This window comes from Microcaecilia unicolor, chromosome 1, assembly GCF_901765095.1.
Source record: "Microcaecilia unicolor chromosome 1, aMicUni1.1, whole genome shotgun sequence".
Lineage (NCBI taxonomy): Eukaryota > Metazoa > Chordata > Amphibia > Gymnophiona > Siphonopidae > Microcaecilia > Microcaecilia unicolor.
This window is the reverse complement of record NC_044031.1, coordinates 452,808,018-452,825,168: the sequence shown is the minus strand read 5'-3', so window position 1 is coordinate 452,825,168 and position 17,151 is coordinate 452,808,018. Positions and strand designations below refer to the sequence as shown.

Genomic DNA, 17,151 nt, shown 5'->3' with positions numbered 1-17,151 from the left:
AAGTACATTCATGATGATTCAAATGTGTCTCTAGTTGGTAGGTCGATCAGGTCTGTCATGTATCCTGGGGCTTCACCGTAGATTATTTTGTGAACCATAGTGCAGATTTTGAAAGCAGTGCGTTCTTTGATTGGGAGCCAATGTAATTTTTTGCGGAGGGGTTTTGCATTTTCAAATCGCGTTTTCCCGAAGATGAGCCTGGCTGCCATGTTTTCAGCTGTCTGAAGTTTCTTTAAGATTTGTTCTTTGCATCCCGCATAAATTCCATTGCAGTAGTCTAAATGGCTTAGTACCATTGATTGTATTAGGTTGCGAAATGTTTCCCTCGGGAAGAATTGTTTCACGCGCTTGAGTTTCCATATTGAGTGGAACATTTTCTTTGTTGTGGTTTTCACTTGACTCTCTAGAGTTAAGTTGCGGTCCAATGTGACTCCGAGGATTTTCAGGCTGTCTGTGATAGGGAGTGTGTAGTCTGGTGTGTTGATGATTGTGGGGTTGTCTGTGCTGTGTGAGATGATGAGACAATGTGTTTTTTCTTTGTTGAGTTTTAGTTGAAATGCATTTGCCCAAGAGTCCATGATGTTCAAGCTTATCTTGATTTCATTGGTGATTTCTGTCAGTTTAGATTTGTAAGGAATGAATATTGTGACATTGTCTACCTAGATGAAAGGGTTAAGTCCTTGGTTGGTTAAGGTCTTGGCTAGAGGGGTCATCATTAGGTTGAAGAGGATTGGTGATAACGGTGATCCTTGTGGTACTCCGCAGTCTGCTTTCCATGGTGATGATATGTTTGAGTTTGATTTTACTTGATAGGTTCTTGTGGTTAGGAAACCTTTGATCCAGCTAAGTATGTTACCACCCCAATCCTGAACTTATCTAGTAATCTTATTAATATATTTTGGTTTACCATGTCAAGTGCACTAGACGTGTCGAATTGGAGGAGGAGTATGTTTTTTTTCCTGTTGTAATTTCCTGCTTGAATTTGGCTAGTAGAGTGATTAGTACTGTTTCTGTGCTGTGTAAGGGCCGAAAACCTGACTGTGATTCATGTAGTATTGAGAATTTGTGTATGTAGTCTGTGAGTTGTTTGGCTACCATACTTTCCATCAGTTTGACTGACAATGGGATGGATGCTACTGGATGATGATTAGTGATTTCATTTGTTTTTTTCGTGGTGTCTTTTGGTATCGGGGTGAGTAGTATATTGCCATTTTCTTTAGGGAAAAGGCCTAGCTGAAACATAGTTTAGGTGAGATGTGAGGTCGGCTATGTAGCGCTCAGGGGCGGGTGTCATTAGGTAGTTGGGGCAGGTATCTAGTTTGCAGTGGGTGTTGGAGAACCTGCTGATCGCTTGTGCTACTGTATCAGTGGTAAGGAGGGTGAAGTTTAACCAAGTTCGGTCGGCCGGGTATTCTCCAGTGGTTGAGTCCAGTTCATTAAGGAAGTTCTCGATGTCAGTGTTGTCCTGGGGTAGTGTGTTGCGTAGATTTACAATTTTTTCATTGAAATACTTGGCAAGTTTATCTGCAGATGGGATGTCTGTGTTCGAAGTGGTGTCTGAGTTGGTATCTAGAAGTTTGTTCACGATTTGGTATAATTTTTTCATGTCTTTGTAGTCTGTCCCTATTTTAGTTTTATAGTATGATCTTTTGGTTTGTCTTATTGCGTATTTGTATTTTCTTTGTGATTTAAACTTATGGTGCAGGTTTTTAAACCTCTGAATGATAATACAGATCCTGGTGACCCACTGAGGACCATTAAATAATCTGTCTATACCTGAGGTCCTTCTCCATTTGTGTGTGCTTTTTACATAGTTTTTTGTAAGTTTACAAATTAATTGCACAGTTTATGGTTTCTTGGAATGGTGTTTTTTGTTTGGTATGTAAGTTAATAGACCTACTTTCCCTTGTTCATTTTTTGGGGTGATCAAAATATCCCATTATTGTGTTGCCAGTTTTGTTAGCTTTTCTAACTTGATAAATATTGTCTGTTTGGCAGTAGCTCTGAATACCATCAACATCTACTAAATGTATAGCAAAACTCAAAGATACAAAAATACAGTGCAGTCTGCTTAAGTGCAAGGGTCTGGGACCAAAGAAATACATGCAGTTAACCAGAGCGTGCACTTAACCGTTGTGACCCGAAGAAGCTTGACATCTGATAAACATATGTACAGTACTGTTTATTATACGTACAGTATATAGTCTCCGTTAACTGACGTTATACAGTCTCTGTTAACTGACGTTAGGCTTACTTGACGTTAGGCTTACTCTTGTGTCTGTGAGTTCCATAGACTACGTCTGCCAGACGATAAAAACTGTCATAGCACTGACATCCAGTGGCCTCCAGATAGGCCCACACGGTGTTGAGACTCTCCAGCGCTCTTGCAAAAGTGACAGGAGGTTGTTGAATTTCATCAGCATGTGCCTCGCTGCTCATGTCATCATCTGTTTCATCAGCCGTTGTTGCCTGCGTGTAGGTGCATACCTGGACATAAGTGCTGTTGTCAGTTGTTTGTAGATCGTAACCAACAGCTACGCAGTGATGAAACTCCTCTTCAGTAACACCGGCTGGGATGTCAATAAGCCCGTTCATCTGACGCGTTTGCAACAGCTGCATCTGTTTCGTCCCTCTCCACATCCCTAACAAAGGTTGCCCGCTTGTAGCAGTTCACAATGGTTGCCTGTGTAACATGATTCCAGGCTTCTTTCTTCATATGTAGGGAATCCAACAGTGATAGATTACGAGCCAGTTCAACAGCACATTTATCCTTGACAGTCTGGTCATCCATAACGCTCATCAGACGACGTAGCACAAGAGCCCGATAATGTTGTTTGAAATTGGCTATTATGCCCTGATCCATAGGTTGGATCAGAGAGGTAGTGTTTGGTGGCAGGAAGACCACCTTGACGTTAAAGCCTGACATCATCACTGTGTGCAGCACAATTATCACAAAGCAACAAAATCTGACACTTTTGTGCCCGCATTCTAGTGTCTAACTTCTTTAGCCACTGCTTCCAAATTTCCCAAGTCATCCATAAATTTGTGTTAGCCTTGTATGACACAGGAAGTCGCTTAACATTCTTGAAGCAACAGGGCTGTTTGCTCTTTCCAGTGACCCAATGATGAGTGGTTCCAGCTTCTCACTCCCATCCATATTGCAGCAAAGGAGGATCATCAGTCGGTCCTTCGATGTTTTACTTCCTGTAGTTTCGGCATGTTTGAATGCAAGTGTTCCATCAGGAATCGCTCACCAGTAGAGACCATTTTCATCAGCATTGAAAATGTCACGAGGTGCAAACTTGTTAAAGATGGTAGGAAGAACTGAAACAACCCAATTTTCAGTACCAAAGTCATCAGTGTCTTGTTTTTCACCATGCTGTTTCTTGAATTTTATGTTATCCTCTCCTTCCATCTTTCCAACCATCCAACAGTTAGTCCAAGACTTTCAGCTAGCTGATTAGCTTTCTCCATAAGCAGTGGACCGCTGACAGGAAACTGTCTGCTCCTGACTTGAGAAAACCACCGAAGAAGAACATCTTCTACATCCTCAGCTTTTCCCACCCGTTTCCGTTTCCATTGTGGATTTGTATTGTTTTGCCAGTCTTCCAGAAGCTGGTCTTTCTGCTTCAAGATACGTGAAATTTGACTGGGATTGACACCATATTCTTTAGCAATAGATGCTTGACTTTGTTTTCTAATTTTTTAAGAACTTCTATTCGTTCAGCCAGTGTCAATGTCTTACAGTTGCACGACGACGACTCCATTGTACACTCTAATAACATTCTTTCACTTATTTTGCCTGTGGCAGTTAACCAACGAGATTTCAGATTTACCGCCCCTTTGTCATGTGCCAATCGGCTTCCATATTCCATTCGTGCGCTTATGCGGAGTCTTTCCTGCAGAGGAGTGGTCTTAAACCATGCATATAAGCGAATCTTGCACTTATCAGTGGTGCACTAAACTGAAGTGTGTCCCCATAGAAATTGATGGCGCCAAAAATGGGATCGAAGTACGGCATGCAGTTAAACAGAGAATGTTCTTATCCGATGTGCACTTAAATGGAGTGCACGGTATATGTTAAATAGAGAGGGAGTCCTGAAAAACTCAAGATAAGGACTGTGGGTCTAATAATTTATCCTCCTATGGCACTACTTGTTGGCTTTTAAAAAGGAAGGGAATCATTTATAGACCATGCCCTTAACACCATAGAGAGGCATTTTCGATATGACGTCCAAGTCCAATTGTAGACATTTTGCGAAAAACGTCTAAAATTCTCATCCTGAACACAGCAGTTTTCAAACCGGGAAAAAGTCTATATTTTTGTTTAGAAAATCACTATTTTCCAGACGTTTATGTGCTCAGTACGTATTTCTTTAAGTACCATTAAAAGAAAAAAAAAGTCCTAGAGAAAAAAGCACAAACACAAGCCATAGGGATGACTGTGTGGCACCATTCTAGTAAACTGGCCACACTGACATCCCAGCAGAGAAGAGGGACAGCCTAGTGGTCAGTAAATCAACTTCACATAAAGGGACCCAGAAACAAATCCCACTTTTAACACCCTTATTTTTTTATTTTATTTTTGTTACATTTGTACCCCACGCTTTCCCACTCATGGCAGGCTCAATGCGGCTTACATGGGGCAATGGAGGGTTAAGTGACTTGCCCAGAGTCACAAGGAGCTGCCTGTGCCAGGAATTGAACTCAGTTCCTCAGTTCCCCAGGACCAAAGTCCACCACCCTAACCACTAGGCCACTTGTATTGTGAGTCCTCCAGGAACACCTAAAAACCTACTGTACCTAACTGTACACCCCTACAAAAGCCCTCAGGTCTGCAGGTATCTCCTATCTGTAAGTACAGTTAGTTTTTTGTGGGGTTTGGAAAGCACAATTGTACTAGTTAGAGTGGGATATAGACCTGAGTCCCTTTCTTTACAGTCCACTGCACTGACCACTAGCCTACTGCTGGGATCAGCTTGCTGCTTTAAAAGCAATGGCTATAATATCTGAATTTGTCACAGAGCCTGGTATATACTGTCACTGTCACATTTTTTGGGGGTGGGAGAGGGTCAGTGATCACTGGAGGATTATGAGGGGGCCATGTTTTAATCCCTTTAGTGGTTAGTTAGGGCAACATTTGTGACTTAGTTATGATTGAAACAGGTCTAGATAAAAATGTCCCAGTTTTTGCCCTAGATGTTTTTATATTGTTCTATTATCCCTGAAACATGTCCAGATTCTGGGCTTGCCCAAATCCCATCCAAAACACACCCCCAACATACTCTCTTTGCAAATTAGATGAACTGTGGAGTAAAATGTCCCAATTCTGAGTTTTGAGAATCACAATTTCGACATTTCAGTGAGAATAACATCCATTTGCTGCTTTGTTCCAGTTTTGAGATGTTTTCTCTTTTGAAAAAGAGCACCATAGGCTCCTAACTTCTAGACTATAGGCTATGAAATCTCAATATCAAAGTTGGCTGTAAGTTCCAGGAGAATAACCATTGAATCAGATCTCATCAAAGTGTGCTGTTCAACAAACCTAAACATTTCCTGCTATTGAATCCCTTGAGGCCAAAATATTCCTAGGTAAGTTGAACTCTGACTCCTCTTTTTTTTTATGGCCATGCATACTTTTCCTGTCCACACTGAACATGGTAAATCCTTTCATATATCTGATGCAAACTGTCAGGAAGCAGACACTGTCTCCTTTTGCATTTCCTGGTATTAAATATGCTCTTGTTTGCATGAAAGCAGGACTCGCGCTTTGCATTTGTTATTTACATCAAAGAACAAACTTTGAACAGAAATTCAAGAAATAGTGACAAACGAATTAACACATTAGTGTGGTAAATGAAAGGAAACAAATTACATACTACAGTACACTGAAACAATAAGGGTTTTACTTTAGTCTCTGACTTAGCATGTTATTGACTTGAATGTGTTGTATTTATATTAATCATTGTAATCTGCCAAGAGCAAGGCATTTGGCTCAGTGGAATGGAAGTGCTTATTTAAAGTGCATTGGTACAGGTGTTGGGTGCAGGTTAGGCATTATACCTGGATCTAGTGTGCACTGCCAGACTCAAGTAAAATGTAATTAATATACCAAAAAGAAGGGTAATAGATTTTGTTATATGCTTAAATGCTGTTAATGTTAAAGGAATATTATAAAAATTAATTTGGATTCAACTAGCGAGACATTTTATTAATGCAGCATCTTACTTTAGGATCTAACACTTGTTATTGTTTAATTTGGACTATAGTGTCACAACAAGGTGATGTTCAAGCAGTTTCTACAAGCCAAGGCTCTGCATTACCTCCAGATTGACAGTTGCAGACTAGGCAGCGTCAATGAAAACCTGTCAGTGTTGCTGATGGCCAAAAAGTTTCAAAGTAAGACTTGAAGAAACATTAAAGCATTAAAACCCATTCTTTTATGCTTTTCAAAACATAACGCATTGGGCGATCAGCAGGGTTTTTTTTTTTTCCATGTTGTCATTGTCTTGAAGTGGATAAATTATTGTAATTTAATTTTTGGTCATGCACTGGAAGTCTTGTGTTTTGTTAATGCACAAAGAGTTGAAATTCCAGACCTACTGTCTCCCAGTGAGCCAACACAAATGTTCTCAGCATTTTAATTTTCAGTGTAAAGGCTGAGTCATCCGTCCTCTCCGTCAGTTGTTCATCACAAACTTCCTCATGTCTTACAACTTAATGGCATATATTTAAAAGAAACTAGGGGTTCCATTTATTAATGCTGAGTATGCGCCAATGTGCGCCGTCTCCTGCTGCGTCCGTAGGAATAAAATAAATTACCAACGCTTAGCACACATTAAGGGGCTCTTTTACAAAGCTGTGTTAACGTTTTTAGCCTGCAGTAAAAATCAGCTGGCGATAAACACTGAGATGCCCATTATATTCCTATGGGCGTCTCATCATTTACAGCCAACTGATTTTTACCGTGAGCTAAAAACATTAGCGCCGCTTTGTAAAAGCCCCCCTAATAGCATTATCATGGGGTATCTGCTGTGATAGTCAAAAATGGTGAGCGAATTCAAAAATACGTAGGATGCCTAAATAGAAAGAAGATGAAAACACAATACGGCTGTTCAGGTGTTATGTTGGACTACAGTAGTGGGAACTAAGGCTGAAGCCAGATAGACTTCTACTGTCCATGTCCCACAAATGGCAGCTGAAGATGATTTGCCAAATCCAGCATTGGGGGAACCAGGGTGAAGCTTTGACAACTTCAGTGTTGTGTATTACTTTGTCATGTGCTGTGAGTGAGGGTGCTGTGGGGCTCAGTGGGTAGGGGAGGACATCTTGACTGGTGAACACTGTCAACAATATTTGGGGTTGATCTATGGTTATAACCAAGACTCCATGTTTGGCTGCCTATATGTGGCTGGCATGGTGGAGACTTGAAAATCAGTGTTTAAACATGGGTGGCTTTGGCCCCCACAGAGTGGTGTGCGGCTCTTGCCACCTTGTTGGACAGACTGGATGAACTGTGCAGTTTACTGTGTCCCCAGAGAGTTTACAATCTAATTTTTCATCTGAGGAAGTGGAGAGTTAAGTAGCTTGCCCAAGATCAAAAGGAGCAGCAGTGAGATTTGAACCTGGTTTTGCTGGTTGTCAGCCTGGTGCTCTAATCACAAGGATCCACCAAACTCCTGCAGCAGATATGCACCTATGTTACCAGTTTCCAAAGGGAAAGTATGTGTAATACTTTTTCCCTTGAAAATTACCCCATGGGAAGTACTGCCGCACATTTAACCTGCTGTTCAGCGTGCAGGAATATCCTGGCTTATTTGGAACACACTAAGTATGCCTGTAAGTGCTAATCGCTCCTAGCCCTACATTGTATAAAAGACTATTTCTGTGTGCAAAACCAGCAGAGCTACCTTATATATGTATATATATATATATATATACACACACACACACACACACACCTAACTGCATCCCCAGTTGAATCAGCTCTTCAGTGTGGGGAACTGCAGGGTTTTGCTCACTCTGGGAGGAAGTTTATTCAGGTGTTTCCTGGTATGCAGTGTCAGAAGTTATAGTGTGGACACCAGTTCATCCTTTTGCACAGATAGTTGCCAGCAATAAGGTAAACAGAAAGCAGTAACAAGAGATCACCTCTTTGGTGGAAAGGAAGGATAGGGGTGATATGATACAGATGTTTAAATATTTGAAGCAAACCTTTTCCACAGACAGAGAAGCAGTAGAACTAAAGGACATGAATTGAGGTGTGGGGGGGGAGTCGATTTAGGAATAACATCGGGAAGTACTTTTCCATGGAGAGGGTGGTAGATACCTGGAAAGCCCTCCTACGAGAGGTGGAGGAGATGAAAACGGCAACAGAATTTTAAAAAATGTGTAGGATAAACACAAAGGTTTCCTATTGAAACAGAACAAACCTAGTGGTGTTTAGATGGCAATTCCAGTATTTGGAAAAATAAGATTAGACTTCTATGGTCTGTACCTTGATTATGGCTAGACAGATCTGGATGGCCTGGAGTGGTCATCAAACGCCAACATCAGTAGTTGGAGAATAAGACCAGTCCTGGGCAGACTTCTATAGTTTGTGCCCCATAAATGGCAAAGACAGATCAAGATCTAAGTATGCATATGTAATATTGCATCATACCATATGCTATGAGTTTATCTTGTTGGGCAGACTGGATGGACCATACAGATCTTTATTTGCCATCATCTACTATGTTACTAAGGGGCTCATTTTTGAAAGAGAAAAACATCCAAAAAGTGTCATGAAGCAGTATTTGGATGTATTTCTTTTCAAAATGTCCAAATCGATATCTTTGAAACCTATTTTGCAGACGTTTATCTATGCAATTCGTCTGTAGTGCATCCAAATCACAAGGGGGCGTTTCAGGGATGGGATTAGGACGGGCTTAGGGCATTCCTAACACTAGGTTTTGATCTAGACTTGTTTTTAGAATGAATAAGGCACACAAAAAGGTGCCCTAAGGGGCCGATGCACAAAACTCTGGCACTGGAAAAATACTGCCACAGCAGCTCAGGGAAGGAACTCCCCAATGCTCAGCACTAAATGTAAATTTAGGCACGTTGTTATCATTGAACATTAGGGTGCATGATTGTACATGGTGCCTTTGCTCAAGAGTTGTGTGTTAAGCACAGCTCTTAAGTGCATGTTCTGAAAAGCCAGAGTGGGAGGAGGGAAGGAGGAGGAGGAGGAAGAACTGCTGGTAAGTGCAGCTAAAGGAGATCCAGCCCTTAAAAGTTAGCTGGCTTCTCCGTTCTTTCTAAGCTGCTGAAGCCCATTTCTTTTTCTCTTTTTCTTCCCTATAATAATCCAGGACAGATAAAATACCTTTTAAGATGAAGCTGCAAGATTTTCCTTCAGGAGAAAGGATGTGTTGTCCATGTATTAATAATGAGGTAAAATAGACAGGTGGCAGCCTGAGCTGTATTGAAAGACGCCTGGTCCATTCTTCTCCCTGCATTCTGTATACACAACTTGACGCATGTTTACAGGACATTATATCCTGTTAGGAACCCAACAACTGCTGTATTGAAGTACAGCTGGAGCTGTCTTTTTAAAGAGACATGGCCTCTTCCTGACTCCTAATGCAAGCTCGGAGCTGGAGTTAGGTTCCTGGCGTTAAAAGCGCCCTTATCAGGATGCTCTTAGTTGAGCATCAAAGGGAATACTTAATTGCCTTATTTAAATGGAATTTGAATGCTGTTCGCAGTATGCTTCGGCCTGTTTGTTGTTCCCTGTGCTACAGCTGTCTGTGGATTCAGCAGTAGGAAATGCAGGCACGAATGGCCTCTAGCGCCCGCTTTTGAGCATTGGGGCCTAAATGACCAGACAACCACTGAAGGGAATCAGGGATGAATCTCCTTACTCCCCCTGTGGTCACTGACCCCCCCCCCCCCCTCCCACCACCCAAAGATGTGAATAAAAATAGTACTTACTTGCCTGTATGACAGCCTCAGATGTTATGGACAGTTCTACTAGAGCAGCAAACAGGTCCCTGGAGTAGTGTAATGGTCTGTGCAGTGGACTGTAGAGAAGGGAGTTCAGGCCCATTTCTCACTCTGTCACATTTGTGGTGGAATGTGTGAGCCCTCCAAAACTGACCAAAAATCTACTCAACCCACGTATAGGTGCCCCTTCACCCATAAGAGCTACTGTAGTGGTGTACTGTTGAGGGTGGTGGGTTTTGGAGAGCTCAGCAGACAAGATAAGGGGGTAACGGTGAGATGTGTACCTGGGAGTTTTTATATGAAGTCCACAGCAGTGCCCCCTGGGGTGCCCCATTGCTGTCCTGGGATGTCTATGTAGCTAGTCTGCTAAGATTGCTGGCTCATCCTACATCCCAATGGCTTGATTTTGTGCGTCTTTCACTTGGGCTTTTTTTTTTTCCGAAAATTGACCAAAAAGATAAACGCACAGAGCACAAAACCATCTAGCATGTGGCCATTTTTTTTTTAGAGAGACATTTTGCTGTTTCAAAAATGGCTATTTCCTATTCAGATTTGGGACTTTTAGTGCAAAACGTCCAAAATCCGACTTAGACGTCATATCGAAAATGCCCCTCTATGTATATTTTACTATGCTACCTCTGTGGTGGTTTATAGCAACGAGTCTCATGCTGGTCTTGGAGTACCCCTTAGCTACTTTGATGTCCAAAATATCTACATTGAATATGCATGACATAGATTTGCATGTGCTGCCCACATTCCATTCAGATCGATCTGTGATGAATGCTGGTATGGTGTTTTACTTTCCTATTTAATTTATGGCCTTATTTCTGTTAATACAGATCAAGGGTTCTCAACCCAGTACTCAGGACACACTCTACCAATCAGGTTTTCAGGACACGAACAATCAATATGCGTGAGATAAATTTGCATACAGTGGAGGCAGTGTATGTAAATTTCTCTCATCCGTTTTCATTGTGGATATCTTGAAAACCAGATTGGCTTGGTGTGCTCCAAGGACTGGGTTGAGAACCCTGGTGTAGATTGTTTTTGTAAACTTCTTAGGTATTATTTAAAGTGTGAGTGATATAGTAAATTTTTATTAAACATAAACATGCATATTCCTCATGCGCGTAGTTTGTCAGCTAAATGAGCTGTGATTGGCTGACAGAAGCTTGTAATCAAAAGGTTGCTGGTTCAATTCCCCCTTTTACTATCTTTTAATTTGGACGTCCCTGACTGCACTTGCTTGCTTGTTTTTTTTTTCTTCCGATTTTTCCTCTCTGCATGGGTCCCGCGCAGCACCAACTAAAGTAAAATTGCTATGGGGACCTGCATACTACTGTCATGGAGCTAGGTATGATATTTGAGGCTGGCATAGAGGCATCTCAGGGGGACCAGTGCACTACGAATGCTGGCCCCTCCCACGACCAAATGCCTTGGATTTGGTCGTTTTTGAGCTGGGACGCTTCGGTTTCGATTATCGCTAAAAAACAAAAACGCCCAGCTCAAAAAACGCCCTAATCCAATGTATTTTCGAAAAAAAAGATTGACGTCCATTTTTTTTGAAAATACAGTTCGGCCCGCCCCTTCACGGACCCGTTCTCGAAGATGGACGTTTTTACAAATGGGCGTTCGCGTTCGATTATGCTCCTCATAGTAACATAGTAAATGACGGCAGATAAAGACCCGTACGGTCCATCCAGTCTGCTAAAATTTAACTCTTGCTAATGCTAGAGACACCCATATATTCCTATGGGTGTCTCTAGCATTAACGTGTGTTAATTTTTTAGTGTGCGCTAAAAACGATAGCGCGGCTTAGTAAACAGGGCCCTAAAAGTCAAGAGAAGGTAGTGTTCTGTCTGGGCCTAGATACCTCTGAAAGGTGACAGTCCCCTATTTTTGTTTTAAGTAGTATAGTTCTCTTCATTTCTGTAGCCAGATCTTCATGGAAAAGTGAGAATGAATTGAAATGGTATATTCCAAATAAACCAAAGTATATTGTGTGTTCCAGAAGCATTTAAATATATGCATATCTTTAATTTCAGTTCCCGTTTGCCCTCATGCTGGAGGAGTTGGGCTGTGTGAACTAGTGCAGCATTTGATATTATTTGATTATATTTCGGTGTCTGGAAGCCTGGAAAACAGGTCAGTAATACACTTTTACTGAAGTATAGCTTTTATCAGTTTTCCCATTCATTAGCAGGCTGCACTGTACCTATTAAAACTTGTTTGTATTCTTAGCACATCTTGGGGAGTTGCTTTAATGTGCAAAACCTTTTTTTTGTCATTAATTCCAGTGCTTCATCAATTCCATCACCCACTCACACATTGATCCGTGCTAGATTCCTTCAAAGCGGCTCCTAGCATGAATCCATCATTTTAGTAGCGGCAGATGAACAAGTGAGGAATGTGACACAAGTAGCCCGTGTCTCAAAACCTAAATGAGAAATGAATTAATTCTCTCTCTCATTGTTAGCTCAGGAGTATTAGAAAAAAAGCTGGAAGGATAGCTGCACAGAAGTAGCAGTAAATGTTTTTTTTTTTTCACTCAACGTATAGTTAAGCTCTGGAACTCATTGCTGGAGCAAGTGGTAAAAGCCATTTTAACAGTGGCGTACCAAGGTGGGGGGCGGTCCGCCCCGGGTGCACGCCGCTGGGGGGTGTCGCGGCACGCGCCTGCTCCTCCGAGTTCGCTAAACTTCGTTCGTTCGCTGCAGCTTCCTCTGCCCCGGAACAGGTTACTTCCTGTTCCGGGGCAGAGGGAGCTGCCTGCAGCGAACAAACGAAGTTTAGCGAACTCGAAGGAGCAGGCGCGCGCCGCAGCACCCCCCCCCCCCCCCACAGTGGCGTGCACCCGGGGGGGGGGGGGTTCATTTTAAAAAGGTTTGGGCAAATTCCCGGAGGCAAAATGCATGCCACTGCTTTTCTCTGGGGTTAAGTAGTATGGAGTCTTGCTATTTTTTGATATTCTGCCAGGTACTCCCAGTTCAAAAATATCTTAAAAACCCATTTTTTTTTACTAAAGCCTTTTAGGTGTGTCCTGGGTGGTGCTGGCTCGGTGGACTAATCAGCTCTGCTCTCTTTTGTTTTGCTCTTTTCTTGCCTGGTCTATTCTCTCTTTTCTTGCATTAGTTGGAGTTCCTTTCAATTTTTATTGTTTTTATGCTTTTATTGTTAACCATTCTGATTTTAAATCTCCAATAAACTAAACTACTTGTGATCTGGCTTTAGCTGCAATTAGAAGCAGAATACTGGATTAGATGGACTTTTCATCTGACCCAGTAGGACAATGTATATGTTTTTATGTAGGTCAATGAGCCATAGAAATTTAATCCTAATGTAGGTGACTAGATTTTGTGTGATAGTGACATGGGAACAAACTGTTAGTAGAACCTTTCTGAGCAACATAGTTTCAGATAAAATGTTATTAAGGAACATAAGAATAACCATACTGGGTCAGACTAATGATCCATCTAGCCCAGTATCCTGCTTCCAACAGTGGCCAATCCAGGTCACAAGTATGGAAGAATCCATTACAAGATTCAAAGCCTCATTAAAAGCCCACTTCTTAAGGAGGCTTTTGGGCAACCGGGTGAGGGACTCTGACAGATAAAGCCAAGAACCTGTACCTATATATTTCTATGCTGATATAATTAGATGTTATTGTCTTTTTAACATTATATAGTTATTTTTTCCTACTTTCTTTGAATAATTGATACATTTTTCTATGAAAGATTGAAATTCTTTTCTATTGAAATGTATTACAGCAGAACATAAGAATAGCTATACTGGGTCAGACCAATGGTCCATCTAGCCCAGTATCCTGCTTCTAGCAGTGGCCAATCCAGGTCACAAGTACCTGGCAGAATCCCAATTAGTAGCAACATTCCATGCTACCAATCCCAGGGCAAGCAGTGGCTTCCCCCATGTCTATCTCAATAACAGACTGTGGACTTTTCCTCCAGGAACTTATCCAAACCTTTTTTTAAACCTAGATACGCTAAATGCTGTTACCACATCTTCCGGCAACGAGTTCCAGAGCTTAATTATTCTTTGAGTGAAAAGTATTTCCTTCTATTTGTTTTAAATGTATTTCCATGTAATCATTAAGTGCCCCTTGGTCTTTGAGAGTCCCCTGGTCTTTGAGTCACAGCTTTTTGTTTTCATGTAAAAATGCTCCTTATCTTAAAAATATATAAATTGATGCTTCTTTTGTCTGTATTTGGGCCAAAGACCAAGTTTACAAATAAACTTGTAGATTATTTCATTACAATCAGCCCTTTGTTTGTTGAAGTGCGGGTTTGGATGTGAAGAAATTGCCTAAAAAAATTATTTCTAACTTTAAAATCTAGTACAGAGTTCACCAGCAAGATTAGTCCTGGGGAAATCAGATTGACTATAGGTTCTTGATACTTTTATTAGAGCAACACAAAAAATGACCTAAAGATGTTATCCCTGAAATTTAAAGGCCACATAAGTTCCTTTTTCAGAAGTAAAGGTGAAGATCATCAATAGAGTGTGGATAGACAGGAAACACCCTCTTTAAACAGAAGTATTAGCGAATATTTCTATGGGTGCGGCTGCAATTGCTTACAGCTCCCCGTTCTTCTTATGTTCACCACATACTAGAGAATCTTGAAGCGAGCCATAGAAAGTTGCTAAAAATTACTATGCTATTTAGTTTAAAACTAGTTTAAAATCTGGAAATGTGAAATATTATTTAGTTTAAAACATATATTTCACATTTCCAGATTTTTTGAAGACAGCTGAAAGCAGATTTGCAATGTACTGATTGGATGTTTACTTAAAAAGCTTGATAACCCGCTCACCCTTCCTAAACCTGAGCGGTTTACAATAGAAATTCATAACAATTAGCATGAAAGTAAAGAAAGGACTCTATAACATGGACCTACTACATGCACACAAGAATCACAGTCATCCTTACAGATCTAAATAGCAAAGAAAGCCTTCAAATCACTCTACTCTCTGACTACAGATTAAACACTAACTTAAAGAAATACATTTTCAATGAAACCTTAAGGGCCCTGTTTACTAAGGTGCGCTAGCGTTTTTAGCTTGTGCACAAAATTAGCGCACTCTAACTGTGTAGGCACCCATAGGAATATTGTGGTCGCCTACACAGCATGCGCGAATGGTTAGAGTGCGCTAAATACACTAATGCGCCTCTAGCATGGTTTAGTAAACAGGGCCCTAAATTTCTTATAATTTGTCTCCCCATGGATTTCCTTAGGCAAGCCATTCCAAAGAACGGGAGCCCGCCAAAAAAATGGCTCTGTCCCTTACATAAGAACATAAAAATAGCCATACTGGGTCAGACCAATGGTCCATCTAGCCCAGTATCCTGCTTCCAGCAGTGACCAATCCAGGTCCCAATTACCTGGCAGAAATCTAATTAGTAGCAGCATTCTGTATTACTAATCCCGGGGCAAGCAAACCAGACACTATGCTTTCATCAAATGTCTGCCCTAACATTCCAGATGAGTAGGTACTCCTTCAAACTGAGCCTTTTGTGCCTCTCTGTGCTTTCTTTGTTATCGATATCTATCAATGAGCTATAGTAGCCCAGACCACCCCTTTGTTAAGGGAGGGTTCCTCGTCCCGAAATCTTGTAAAGACCTTAAATATCTAGTAGGTGTGTATAAGATTGTATGCCTACTCAAATATGGAGGTTGCTGATCTCAAATTGCCTTGTGCGCTAAGCATAAAATCTTAAATTGGCGCCTATAGGAGAGGGGCAGCCAATGGAATTTAATAAATAATGGAGATACATGATCAAACAATCTGTTACATTCCCCAAAAGCCTAATTGTGGTATTTTGTAATGTTTGTAGTCACTTAAGCTGTGCCTTTGGTAGACCCCAATATACTACATTACCATAATCAAGTCTAGAAGTAAACAGAACATGGATCAAGGTCTGAAGGGCAGCCTCATTAAAATAATCCCTAATAGACCGCAATTGTCTCATCAGATAAAATGCTCTCCTAGAGAGTGCTGAGATCTGATCTCTGAAAGATAATGTAGAATCTGTCACCACAAAAACAGTTCCCATTACAATAAATAACAAGTACTAATTCTATTACAATTATTAGTTTTCCCTATTTCATTAACCGACTGCACCTCCCCACATAATTCCCTTGTACATCCTCCCATCATCCCAATATAAAACCCTTACTCAGCACGTTCCCATGACAAACTGCAACACCTAAACCTACTCACATCGAAACCTTCCCATTATCCCCTCCCCAACCAAGTTATGAAAATTAAGCATGTTAAGGACAACGGAGCCACCAAGACATCAAATGCACCCCCCCCCCCCACACACACACACACATTCTAAAAGCCCATCCTACACAATAACAAAAACCCATCCAGACAACAGCATGGCATGCATAAGTTGCTCATTCCACTGCAAACCCTGATAATATCACTGAGCCTTTCCCTCCAGCATCAGTAAACTGACCCTGTAGAGAGTGTACTAATTCCATTTTAAGCTACCTCTGCCTGGAGATACCATGAAGAATAATTTGATGCTTAATCCCAGTATTTCTAAGGTGTTTGTCACTCCATGCACCCACAGGCAAATTTGTGTTCTGAAATGCAATTTTCAAAACTACAGTGATTTTTTTTTTTAATTCAGGAGAACCAAAGTGTGACTCTTTTCAGAGCAAGGGATTTCATATGTTGAATTATCTCTGTCACAAGTTATGTTATCTGGAAATAGACTATTATGTTACAAGACAAAGCATAACTTTATCTTTAAGCCCTTCCTCCTCCTCCCCCCCCCCCCCCCCCCGAACTACAGCAAATGCACTATTTACTAGTCTCTTTGATAATACGTCAGTTGAAAGGATTTATAGATAACACTAGTGTGAAAAAATATGTGGGACATGTCTTTCTATATATTTATTTAGTTTAGAAAATATAACCCCTTGGCAGAATTCTTTATCATCCGTATAGAGTTTCTAAAAGGAAAACAAGGATTAGTTGGTTTGTCCTGGGAAATCATGCTTTCACTCTCACCTTCCCCTGTAAGAACAATAACTGGAAAAATAAGGCATTGAGCTACAGCTACTACTTCTTAAAGCCATTATTTTTGATGGTTTTCATAACAGTAGTAGGCCCAGGGCTATTGACCCTGAATAT

At 41.0% G+C, this 17,151-nt stretch overlaps 1 protein-coding gene across 2 annotated transcripts in view; it reads left to right on the top strand.

Annotated features, from left to right (window-relative positions):
• ENOSF1 (enolase superfamily member 1) overlaps window positions 1-17,151 on the top strand; it is a 166,861-nt gene that overhangs the window by 123,485 nt on the left and 26,225 nt on the right. For both annotated transcript variants that reach the window (XM_030212979.1, XM_030212972.1), the window contains 2 exons: window positions 6,270-6,399; window positions 12,033-12,132. In XM_030212979.1, coding sequence (XP_030068839.1) covers window positions 6,270-6,399; window positions 12,033-12,132 — 230 coding nt within the window. The remainder of the gene's footprint in view (window positions 1-6,269; window positions 6,400-12,032; window positions 12,133-17,151) is intronic.